The sequence below is a fragment of the Lygodium microphyllum genome, chromosome 28 (genome assembly GCF_053477565.2).
Source record: "Lygodium microphyllum isolate KBCC chromosome 28, Lygodium_microphyllum_v1.1.10, whole genome shotgun sequence".
Lineage (NCBI taxonomy): Eukaryota > Viridiplantae > Streptophyta > Polypodiopsida > Schizaeales > Lygodiaceae > Lygodium > Lygodium microphyllum.
In genome coordinates this window covers 99453365-99465716 of record NC_141162.1, presented here as the reverse complement: position 1 = coordinate 99465716, position 12352 = coordinate 99453365, and the positions used below count along the sequence as shown (strand labels likewise).

Genomic DNA, 12352 nt, shown 5'->3' with positions numbered 1-12352 from the left:
GTTTGAAATGGGGCAATTTTGCAGGACACTGCTTTTCCTGTGGAAAATTAGGGCATTTCATGGCCGAATGCCCAGAACAGCAACACACTTCAGATGCTGGGCATGTTGCGCTACCCATGGAAGATATGGTATATGATGTCCCATCGCAGGATGCTATTCACCCACCTAAAGCTCTGGATAAAGGTAAACAACAGGTTTCGGTTTTAGATTCCCATGGCACAGACTGGGTTGAAGTACGCGCAAAAAAAGGAAACAGGGTGGTTGCTGGCATGGAGAATTCTGTGCCTTCTGCGTCACAAGATTCCATGCGTACTTATATGCGCAGGAAAGAAATGTTGCCGTCGGAGCACTCTCCTCCTGCGATGGCTTCCTCTGCCCCCCATCCTCAGCCCACTCGGAGAGTGTATTCGGATCGTCCAAAGGGTCCACCAGCTAAGCTGGCTTTTGATACCAGAGGCAACGTCATTACCCCGTGGGATCGTCGTTATCCCCGCTCCATTCCCAAGCCAGCAGATATGCCGTCTACCTCCAAATCTAGTCCGCAGAACTCTTTTGCCATGTTGGCTGATTTCTTGGATGAGGGAGTCTTGGACATTCTCGCAGAAAAGGTCAAATCGAGGCAAGCTGTGCCTCGTATCTGATTTTCTTTTACAAAAAACACATGAAAATAGCCACTTGGAATGTGCGAGGAATCTGTTTTCGCCATAAGCAACATGCCATGTGGACTGTATCGCATGAGAATCAGTGGGATGTCTTGTGTGCTGTTGAACACAAGAGTCACGGTGAAGCTGGAAAAGTTGTAGATTGCCATGGCTTTCGTCTGTTCTATGCAGGGACACAGGCCATGCGTTATTCTGGTGTGCTCATGATTGTACACGAAAAATATCAACCTCTTCTTATTAAAAATGATGTGCATGGCCACTTTGTGGTGATTGAAATTTTATTCGATGGAGAAATCTTATGGTTACTTGGTCTCTATGCTCCGAATGATCCTTTATCGCGCCGGGAGCTTTGGCATACATTGCAGACTTCTTTGTCACTTGGCAGACGGGGCCTCTTCATGGGAGATTTCAATATGTGTGTGTTGATTCTTCGCAGTCCACATCGGAGCATTCGGTAATGGACGCGCCGGAAAGCCGTAGGTGGCATGAGTTGGCTCTTGCTGTTCTTAAGCAAGATCTCTGGTCCTGGCTGCACCCGTCTTCTACAGGGTTTACTTTCCATTCCGCTCAGTATGCAACAACATGGTCGCGGCTGGACTGCATATACATCATGCAGAATGATGATTTCCTCCCTGAGATGCTTGAAATGAAAGTGTTGCAGCAATATGCATTGTCGGACCATTTTCCTCTGCAGCTTGAGATGCTTGCACAACCCATTGCACCTTTTAAGCGATTTCTGGAGCGGCTCCCTTTGCGTTTTAACTCGTCTTATTTGAATCATGCAATCTTTCAGGGTTATATGCAGCAATTGATTGATAGATTCTTACTGGACTTCTCCTCTCAGGGCATTGCTTCGTTTGAACAATTGCTCTCTAATGTGCAGCGGGTTGCTCGGCAGTATGGAATCCATCATGCCTCTCTTTGTCGACAGCGTCGGCAAGCAGCGGAGGACTTGCTGGCTTTGGTCCGTTCTCTGCTGATGGACACTCCAGATGATGAATTTCTACTAGCACTGGCAATGCGTGTGGCTCATCTTATTCAAGAGTTTCAGTTGAAATCGTATCAGCAGGCCAAATTGCAGCATCTGACGGAGACTTTGCAAGATAATGCGTGTCAGACTCATAAGTTCTTTCGAGCCCTCCATGCCTCTCCTGCTAGAGAGAATATGACTAGACTTCTGGATGCAGACGGGCACCTGGTCCTTGATCTGCAGACTATTGTGCATATGTGTAGGAATTATTTCATCGACCTACTTTGGTTCCACTTCTCCACCTTCAGCCCAAACTACTCAGGCCCGTTTAGTTTTTTATGACCTGGTTCGTAATCAGGTTCTGCAGGACATGCAAGCCACTATGGAGTCAGATATTTGTGAGGTGGAGGTTATGGATGTTTTGTTACACTTACCCAAGGATAAAAGTCCTAGCTGGGATGGTTTCACCAATGAGTTCTTTGAGGTTTTTGCTACCCAATTGGCGAAACCATTGACGGCTTTGTTTCAGCAGGTGTGGGAAACGGGGATTATGCCTTCCTCATGGAAAAAAGGTCTTATTAAATTGCTTCCGAAGGTTCCTTCGCCGTCTATGTTGAAACATTGGCGCCCAATTTCTTTAATGGGTTCTATGTACAAAATCTTTTCCAAAGTAATGGCGAATCGGCTCCACAAGCATCTCCCTGCCATTGTGCATCCTCTTCAATATGGTTTCATTAAGGGCCGAAACATTCTGCACAATATATTAAATGCGCAACTGGCGATTGATTATGCACGGCATTCTAATCAGGAGGTCGTACTGATTCAATTGGACCTGGAAAAGGCTTTCGACTATCTGGACTGGTCTTTTGTTGCAGAGCTTATGTTTGCTATGGGCTTTGGTGATCGGATGTCTCGACTGATCTACATCATCAGTGCAGCGGCGTCTTCGAGAGTCATGTTGAATGGAGGCGTTACCGAGCCATTTGCCCTTCCCCGGTCTGTCAGACAGGGGTGCCCATTGAGCCCGCTCTTCTTTGCCCTTGCGACTCATCCGGTTCTTTCGATGTTATCTCATATGGCAGCTTCCACTTAGTTGGCTGGATTGTCGCTTCCTTCTGGACAACATTTCATTAGTCAATCCTTGGCTGATGACAGTTTTATGATTCTGCGGGCGGATAAGGATGACCTTCGCAAAGCATTGGGTGTTTGGGCTCTCTTTGGTCAGGCTTCCGGCCTTCGCATCAATGCGTTGAAATCAGCCATTCTCAGCTGCACGGAGTCGGATTTGCAGTCATTGAACTGGCAGGGTATCGTTGTGCCTCGTGGCTCCATTGCCAGGCATCTTGGCTACCCCTTGGGCGTTGATGTTCCCTCAAAGCAGCTTCTACAGTGGACTTCTCAGAAACTGGCAGCTAAGTTCCTGTATTGGAAGTCTTAGGCTTGGCCATTCCATGTTCGCCTCAAAGTAGCCCAGACAATTATGTTGCCGATGCTCACATATTTCTTGCCCTTGCTGCCCTGGACTACTACTACTCTGAATGCTCTGACTCAGTTTATTCGTTTCATGTTATGGAAGAAAGATTCCTTGCATGCAGGCATTTCCTGGATTTCTTGGTCGCATGCGTGCACCCCCAAACGCATGGGTGGAGGAGCTATTTTGGATGCCCAAACTCACATGCTGGCTCTCCGTTGGTCTCTTTTCCGCGCCATGTGCTCAGATCATCATCCGTGGGTCGTTATAGCCCATTATTTCCTAGAGGAGCATGGGCTTCGGCATGGCAATACCCAAATCCAGAGTTCGTGGTGGCATGTTCTTAATGCCGATTCCCGATTCTCTTGTTTCTCTTCATCACTGCTTACCCATTTGGTATGTTCCTGGAAACTGGTCCTCTGGAAGGCTCAGTGGCATCCGGCGGAGGATCGCTTAGTTGCTAATTCTTTTCAACTGGAATTGCTGGCAGTCTCGCGGTTACTTTCATGGAAAGGTAAACAAGAGCTTCGACCACAATTCAACCGTATGGCACGTTTGGGCTTAACTTCAGTCGCGGATGCCACCCTTGCCAGTCGCAATGTGTTAATATCATTTCGTACAGCCAGGAGGATCTTTAGGATCCCTCGTGGATACAGGCATTTATGGGAACAGCTTTTGATGGTGCTCCAGAGCAGACAACCCTTTCCTGCCCTTGCTTCGGATCGTCCTTGGCAAGATTGGGACTTTGAAGGCCGGCTGAGTTTAGGCAACGCTTCCGCTAACCAGGTCTATCATCTTCTGATTAAAGATCATCACTGGCTGGTCACTAAAGCTAATGCTCTATGGGGATTACGTAAATCCCGGTCATGGTGGAGGGCAACTGTGATGGAAGGGTGGCTGAACAAGACACCCTTCAAATATAAGGTCTTTCTTTGGAGGGTGATGATTGGGGGTCTTCCGCTTGCTTCGGCTCTTTCCAAGCGACGAATATCCAATGGCAACTGTTTCTTTTGCACCACCAGTGTCGAATCTGCCCGTCACCGATTTATTTCTTGCCCTATCGCTAAGAAAATATGGTCGTTCTTGTCAGCCGTTTGGAGAGCAGTGGTTGGTTTCTCGCTAAGGCCCTTCGATTGGGTCTTTGTGCAGCCCAAATACCCAACACCGGCACAGCCACATATGAAGCTCGTGTTTCACTTTCTTCGATATTGGGGCTGTTGGCATAACTGGACCATTCGGAATGCTTTTCTTTTTGATTCCGCCTGTAATGTTCAGCGGCATATTGCTAGGCTTAAGGGTCTCTTGTATTGGCAGATAGATCTTCTTCAACATTCTGACTTACTTTCCCGGGAGGACTTGCGTCCCTGGCATATGGCAATTTCCTCTATATCTTTTTGCCATGACCTTGTAACTCTCAGAACTAGAACCGTTTCACATGATGGCTTAGTGCCATCATGTATCTTGTAATCAAGTAAACTTGTACTTTTTTCGTAATTAATACAATTACCCTTTACGAAAAAGAGAGAGAGAGTTGAAGCACAAAGATACTCAATCATAAGTGAATAAATGAAAGTACATGATCAGATCTCGACATTGAATAATGACCAGATTGTTGTCGTAGAATGCACAAAATGACCATAACTAGAAAACTCTAGGACTATGTCCTAGCAAAACCTAGCCCTGGTTATGCTGGGTGTACTAATTGTCCTGATTGTCTCAAGTAACATTTTAATTAGCTAGGGCCCAAAAGGAGCAAAGGGCATCAATGGGTAGTCCATGAGATGGCCAACAATATGCTAGGCATGATACTAGGGATGCTCAAGGAGCAAAGGGCTATGATCTATTTGATAGTCACTATCGCACGTGGGAATAAGCTGAGGGATGGAGTGTGTCATACTTTGATGGATCTTGAGAGCAGCAAAACACCAATACTGGATGCCAGGTGGTGATGGAGAGGACCATTATGATGGCAGGAGGAGAGCCATGATGCAGTAGTTCATGCACAGCCAAGGCCCAATGCTGAGGAGATGCTGGGCAGCAGCAAAACACAAGTCTTTAGGCTGGAGCAGTCTGAATCAGTGCAGATATGCCTGGAGAGAGATGATCAGTCTTGAGAATGACTGCAGGGCTGGAAATGCAGCTGTCAAGAGGCAGGTTGGTGACAGCAGATGACTGAACAGCAGCAGCAGGGGCAGTATGACAGTACAGGAGGGCAGCATGCTGCACAGCATCATGGACAGCAGCAAATGATGTTGCTGCAGCAGGAGATGTTGATCAGAGGGCAGGACACCAAATGCTGAGGATGGGAATGAGGTGATGAAGGCAAAGGCTGATTGAGACCTAGTGAAGATGTGGGTTAACTGGGATGATTGTGGCAATGCCTGTTATTCCCTTTTTTAGAACCTTTTTGAGTTTTTGATTTAGCTCTTCTACCGGAACTTCAGAAATTCATATGTAATTTAATGTGATTAGGAATTCTTGCTGGGGCTGTATGAGAGCTGAAGGAACTGAGCCAATACTATGACTTTATCATTTTAGCTAATTTTGAGGCAGGCTTGACAAGCACTAGCTCATTTCACTTTGATCAATTTTGATTTAGTATCTTAGTTCAAGTTACCAATCTTCATAAGTTTGTGAGCTCAATCCATAGTGCAGCAGCCCATTTGAGATCTTTTGGGTTGATAACTCTGGTTGGATGATATGAAAGCCCTATGTTTAAATCCGTGATGATGTATTCCAAAGTACTGATGTACTCTTGTTAGTCTACAAGGTCATTTTGGCCTTTTGCAGATGTTATTGTGACTTTCTGTCTTTCTCCATTTCTCTAGCTATAGCAGATCTATTATTATCCTGCAATCTAGCCTCTAACCTTGAATTGACTGATTTAGTTTCTTGTACATTGTCCAGTGACTTCTCCATAGGGAATGCAATCTGGACTTGGTCGGTAACATGTTGATGGCTAAGTTAGTGTTTAGCCACACCAGAGGCATGGAGCAGTCGGTGCTTGCCCACTTCAGTTAGGGAGGTATGAGTTCCACATTGAACAATAATTGTGCTTAATAGATAGGCGAGGCAACTTGTGGCCTCTATAGGTCTTTACGAGTGCATGGTGAGCTTCTAAATCCTCATCACTTCTCAATGCTTCCTGAGTGGTTATAATACACTGCTTCAGCGTTACCTGAAACTTCAACTAGTGGCTCCAGACTTTGTCAAGAGTAATCCAGAAGCCCTTACAAAGTTTTGGTAGGCAATCAAGAAGCCTTGGAGCTAAACAGATGTATGTCCTAAACGATTTGCTCAATTTTTGTTCTTCTTGGCCACATGATCATTTCACAAGTACTTTGCGTTGCAAAGCTAGATTGGCAAGTTGCAGATAGATCTTCCTGAGGACAGTTCTCATGTCAATCTGACCAGGTGCAGGCAGTTGATAGTAGATAGACTAGCTAGTCGGACTCTGTTCTAACCATTAAATTGCCATTTACTCTCTGTTTTAGGGATTGCACCAATGATTGGTTCACAAACTTTAATTTGTTTTTTTGGAGCTTTAGGGTTCGCTGTTTCAGTATATCATGTGGACTTGATGCTGTATTATGTTTTGAACGTGATAAAAAGTCATTGCACTAAATGTTGTTTTCTGTTTAACTTCCAGCTCCAAGATCCTTCTTTTCACTGTCCTCCTTCCGCAGCAAAAATACAGAGGGAAAGTCACGATAAGGCCTGTCACAGTTAATTCGGGGCGGCAAACGCTGGAGAGGTCATGACTTTTAGTTTCAGGAGGTAATCAACATACTCTTTGTAGGTATAGAAACTGAGCTTTCTTGTAAACTGGCAAGGACTTTTTAATATCACATTGTGAATATGCACCTTTATTTGTAAAAGGTGCTACACATTCGATAGTATGTTGTTTCATTTGGAGCAGCATTTGCTCAAGAGTGAGTGGATCGCAATTATTCACAACCCCAAGTAGAGAGACTGAGGTTGGTTTGTAACTGTCTACGGCAGTCATATTACTTATAATTTTCTCAACAAGCAAAGAAGAGCATATAATTACCACTGTAATATTTGGTGCCAAATGTCATTCCATCATGTTAGATGAACTCAAGAGAGTCTGATAAATCAACTGCAAGAATGGTGCTGAGAACAACTAAGCACCTTGGCTGTGAGACTGATGATTGTTGCTCGCTTGTCATGAAAATTTACAGCTAACCTTGTTACCACCCTTCAAAGATCACTCTTCCGTGGTCCAAGAAGTAGCTATAAAAGCATATGAAGATCAGGAGAGTTTCTTTTTGCCCCAGTCACTACTTCCTTAGTTGGCTAACCTCCATTTCAAAGGCCACCGATCAGAAAACCTTAGATGCATAACAACATTAGACAGCAGCCGGCATGTCCCAGATTCCATGCCAAGTCGGTGACAGAAAAGAGTCTTTAAGTGACTGTTCACAATTTATACACTCCATTGAAGATTTTGGTAACATGCAGCATCGCTTCCGTTCGACGATACCACACTAAGGCATGTAGGCAACGAAGTAATCGAATCTCTCTGGGTGGGAACAACTCGATGAGGTGCCGGCTTAGCAACTGCTTCGAGAATCGTGGGTTTCCGTAAGAAGACGACGATCTGGCTCATTGGAGACATACGGCGTTCCTCGTCTTTAACTTCCAACAATTCTATTGATGGGCTTAATGCTGATCACGGGGGAATCATCGTGCTTGCAGGTTGGGCACATGACAGCTGACAGCGTCAAGATTGATCTTGTTCGCTGGAATGGGCGAGGTTAATTTCCTCATATTCTTCCTATTCTCAAACCAGAGCACTTGGTACACTCTCATTTACTTCAGTGCAAAGCATGAGCATGTCGAGAAGCGTAGCTCAGATAGAAAAGAGGCCATGTGGGCGGGGCGATGTCACAACCAGAGAATGATGCACATCTATTTAGGGGTCCACAGTACATAATCTCTAAGATAGGAGGAGAAGGGTGCACATCCATTTAGGCGTGCAGACTACACAATGTTACAATACATTCAGATCTCGTCACAATGAACTGGGCTTGCACCAACCAGGAAAGAATGAAAACTGTCTAATCCAGCTGTATCTTATTGCTTTGGAGCATATGCTGATCTCTCTTATGTGTGCCTCGCTTTCTGCATTCTCCTTGCAATTGTTCTCTCAGGAAAGAACACAGAAAATCAAAATGGGTTCGCGTGGTATATCTTTTGTTGTAGGATCCTTTTGTTAGTATACGAATTATCTAGAGGGTTGCCGATTATTAGAGACATAGCATCCCATGAAGGATTTTAGAGACTAGATGCAAGAAACCCAAGTATTAGGGGACACGCGTGAGGAATGTCCGCAGGTTTGTTTGCAGACAAGGGACGATTCATGGTAAGCTAGAGTGATTGCAGCTACTTTGGGCAAGTGCATTATGTTCTGATCAAACTGATGGATACATGCTCCCTTGGGATTGGCAAGTCGAATGTCTTGAATGTTGGAGATCGGAGATGCAAGAGGTTGGAGATTGCATCTTTTTCTTCATTCCTTGATTATGCAAGGTTTGAAAGGCAACATGTCATTTTGCTCGAGATTGTCCAAAGGAACTATAGAAGTAGGAAAAGGCTGAACCAAAAAGTCCTCATAAAGAGACACAAGAAATTGTTTGTCAAAATAAGGAGTTTTTCCTAAGGGGGAGAAAGTTGGTCGGTCTCTTGAACAACAATTTAGGCAAGACAAAAATTAGAATGTGGAGAAGGCGAAAAAGAATAAAGTGACTATCTTGAGAATATAAAGTGAATATCTTGAGAATGTTAAGTAGGAAGATGTGCATCGTCAAGTATGGTTAAATTGTGTTCTTTAATGAGATGATGTGATTTGTTAAATTGTAGGAGAACATAGGTTCGTTACATGTTCGTGGGTATTTGTATGTGATGCGAATAAGAATACAACTTTAGGTGAGAGTTTTTGAAATGGCAAATGGAAGCTAGAAAAAGTGGATCGATGTTAAGTGAAGTTGATTCCTTTACTAAATCAAGCTTTTTCTTTTCAATGAGGAATATTTTTTACATCTCGTAGGTTGTACATGCAAGTTGTTATGACCTACAATAGTAAGAATTTTTGAAGGATCATTTCCTACGTTAGCTTTCTAGCCTTATATATGCTATTTGCTATTATCTCCATCTTTACCTTCGAATTCTCCTCAAATGGATAAGGTTGAATGCATTTCTTCATCTTTTGGGTGGACCTTTTTTTGTGTTGTCAAACTCTTTTTTTAACGTTTGTAGTGTCGCCTATGGATACTTTGTCATTCTGTTGGGATGCTATGTTGTAGAGGAAGGGTTTGGTTTGTATGTTGCTTGAAGTTGGAGGATGACATGGCGGCAATATTTGTATTGGTTGAGGTTGATATTCTGGTGCCGATAGGATGGTAGCATCTTGAGGCGTTGCTTCTCTTTGGGCTTTTGTGAAGAACGTTATTGTTAGAGGTATCAATTATTTCTATTAAATGTGTTAAAGGCTAACAAAGAGACCTTTTGATTGATCACTTACATATTCTATGTATGGTATCAGTGATTGGATCATTATGGTTGATGAAAAAGTATGTTGTAGATCTCTCAGTTGAATAAGTTAGTTATATTTTGACGGTGATGGTTGGGTTTGCACGATCGTGCGTGTGGTAGTTGTCTTTTATCATATATTTAAGTGTGCATTTCATTGCTTCTTTATCTTCTTCTTCCAATGCCTCGAGGGAGACATCATAGTTGTAATGTAGTAGCTCGATGGTGTATTTGGAGATTCTCTTTGTTTTAGTGTCTAGCAAGACTTGCATGGTGATTGTCCATAGTTGATTCTCTCTTTGTTTATAAATGAATTAGAGTTTTGAAGCTTGTGGAAGGTTTTGTACCATTTGTGATTCTATCTTGCTCTTTATGTCGATTGTTTCCAAGTGTTCGCTTGGTCATATCCATCTTTGTTTGGAAATTGTTGTAGTTTCTAGCCTTTGACATATGTAGATAGTTGGCCAATGATGTTTGCCATCCTCATTTGGTGTATTGTTAGGTACCTCTGACATTCTATATCCACTGGCTCTTACTAAACTAGAGTTGGGTTTCTTGTGGCTTCTAACATACATCTTGAAGAATTGTATGCTCAGTATGATGTATTTAAATTTATTTATCTTGTTGCAAATTAGTAAATTAGCTGTTACTCATGTGTATACCTTGTTTGCAATCATCTTTGCCTTTATGCATCTTGTTTATTTGTGCATAGGAATAAAAGAAATTGTGTTTGTATATTAATAAGGATTTTCATGCGAGTGACAATCTTTGGAAGAAGAATGGACAATTATCTTTCTTTGAAGTGGAAAAGAATTTCCTATGATGTAGCCTATTGTACTTGGTGCATGTTAGGTTGTGTTGCAACATTTTGCTTGTGTGTGCAAATCACGGTCTCACACATGGCAATGGAACAAAGATTGATGGATTCGGAAGCCCAACTATCTGTAGGTTTATTCTTTTGATTAAGCGTGAGAGCATCGCAAATACCAGATTAGGAGTGTGCCATCCTTGTGTGTAGAAGAGATTTCTATCTGTGTAGAAGAGCTTTCTATTTGATTATATGTTTTCGTGAATTGTAATCGAGTCAATGAGTCCACTTGCTAACACCTTGTGTTGATTTTTCATCCATCGTAGTGTTACTTACTGGTGGTTGGTGGATTGAATCATGACTTCGACTTTACATATGGTTTCATCCTTTGTTCTTTTGACACAATTGATCTAACATTTTGTGCCATTCATGGCATCTATGATGAGGTCGATGTTTTCCATTATCATTGTAATTGCTTTTCTATTTCTTTTGGTTGGTGAAAATTCTTGCCTTGTAACCAATTTTGCAATGTTGACTCCTCGTCTATGCTCATTTAAAGCTCAACTATGTGGATTTCTTCTTATGGGTTGTATTTGTGCAGAAGTTGTGTATTGTAGTCATGAATATCTTCTTCATATGTGCATATCATTGTTTTTGTTTTTGCTTACAAAAATCCAAGACATCCCTCTCATTTATGATGCATTTGTGCAAGCATCCGTGACATTGTTGGCACATTTTGCTTTGATGGTTGCAAATTGACCATAGCTATGTAAGATTATTGAAAAATATCACGAGTTTGTTTTTGAATGATTCGACTAATGAACCTTGGCAAACATTGACAATGTGATGAATTGTTATGTTGAATGCTATCGATGTCTCTTAACATACACATCTTGTTTCCCAAAAGAAATTGGACAGCTTTGGTGTAGCTACTCGTGTGCTTGTTGTGAGCAAGACACTCTTGTTGGTAGTAATGAGATTGTAAGTGTAGTAGCCTATGAGGAAGCTTTCTCTATTGCCTAAGGTACCATTGATAATGTGCAAGCCAAAGATTACATTGATAAATTGATTATACACCACATATTGTTTTGTCATTAGAGCATTGTGAGGTAGTGTTTTGAACTCTTTCCTTAGCTGTAGCATCTTACTTTGTGTCAATGCCATGATGTTTTGGTGCTTTGTAACTGTTGGAGAAGTTGTGCTTGTTGCAAGGTTGTCTTTGATGAATGTGATTTTAAGGATGATCATATTCATCAATTGGTAGGCTTAGTTTGAGGTTAGTAGATTTCTCTCTTTTACTTGGTGATCTACATTTTGAGGTCTTCCTTGTTCACTGCAAGACCAATAGAGCTAGCACTCAACATAATAAGATTACACTATATTGTTGTAATGTATGAGCATGCGCGCGCGCACGCGTGCGCGCGCGCACACACACACACACACACACACACACACACACACACACACACACACACACACACACACACACACACACACACACACACACACACACACACACACACACACACACACACATCTAAATCTTGTTTGTTGCAACAATATGTTGAAGAAGAAACCTTCACTTTGGTAGCCTAAATGGAAATTGGTGAATTGTACTAGCCTTTTATATTGTTAGAGAACATTGACATAAGCATCCCATGCAATGATTTCCAAGTAAGATTCAGATGTACTTTTGATATGGTGAAGTTTATGTGATACTTGTAAAACATTAGGTTTTCTAAGTTTTGTGGTTTGATTCTTTTTAGTCTTCATTATCATATCAATGTAGGGTAGGTATCTATACATTTGATAGCCTTGATTGTACATGAGTTAAAGGTTGCTTCAATTGCTAATACCTGGCTATGATAGTATTATGATAGATATTAGCT

General features: G+C 42.4%; 1 protein-coding gene across 2 annotated transcripts in view; it reads left to right on the top strand.

Annotated features, from left to right (window-relative positions):
• Window positions 1-7132, top strand: part of LOC148011793 (uncharacterized) — a 52743-nt gene extending 45611 nt beyond the window's left edge. The window contains exons 12-13 of one of the 2 annotated variants that reach the window (XR_015689328.1): window positions 6011-6128; window positions 6753-7132. Coding sequence is in view for 1 of the 2 variants with exons in the window: in XM_087670294.1 (XP_087526420.1) it covers window positions 6753-6817 (65 nt within the window). In the remaining variant the exon portion in view is untranslated. The remainder of the gene's footprint in view (window positions 1-6010; window positions 6129-6752) is intronic. The other variant, XM_087670294.1, reaches the window with a different exon arrangement.
• Window positions 7133-12352: the final 5220 nt, after the last annotated feature.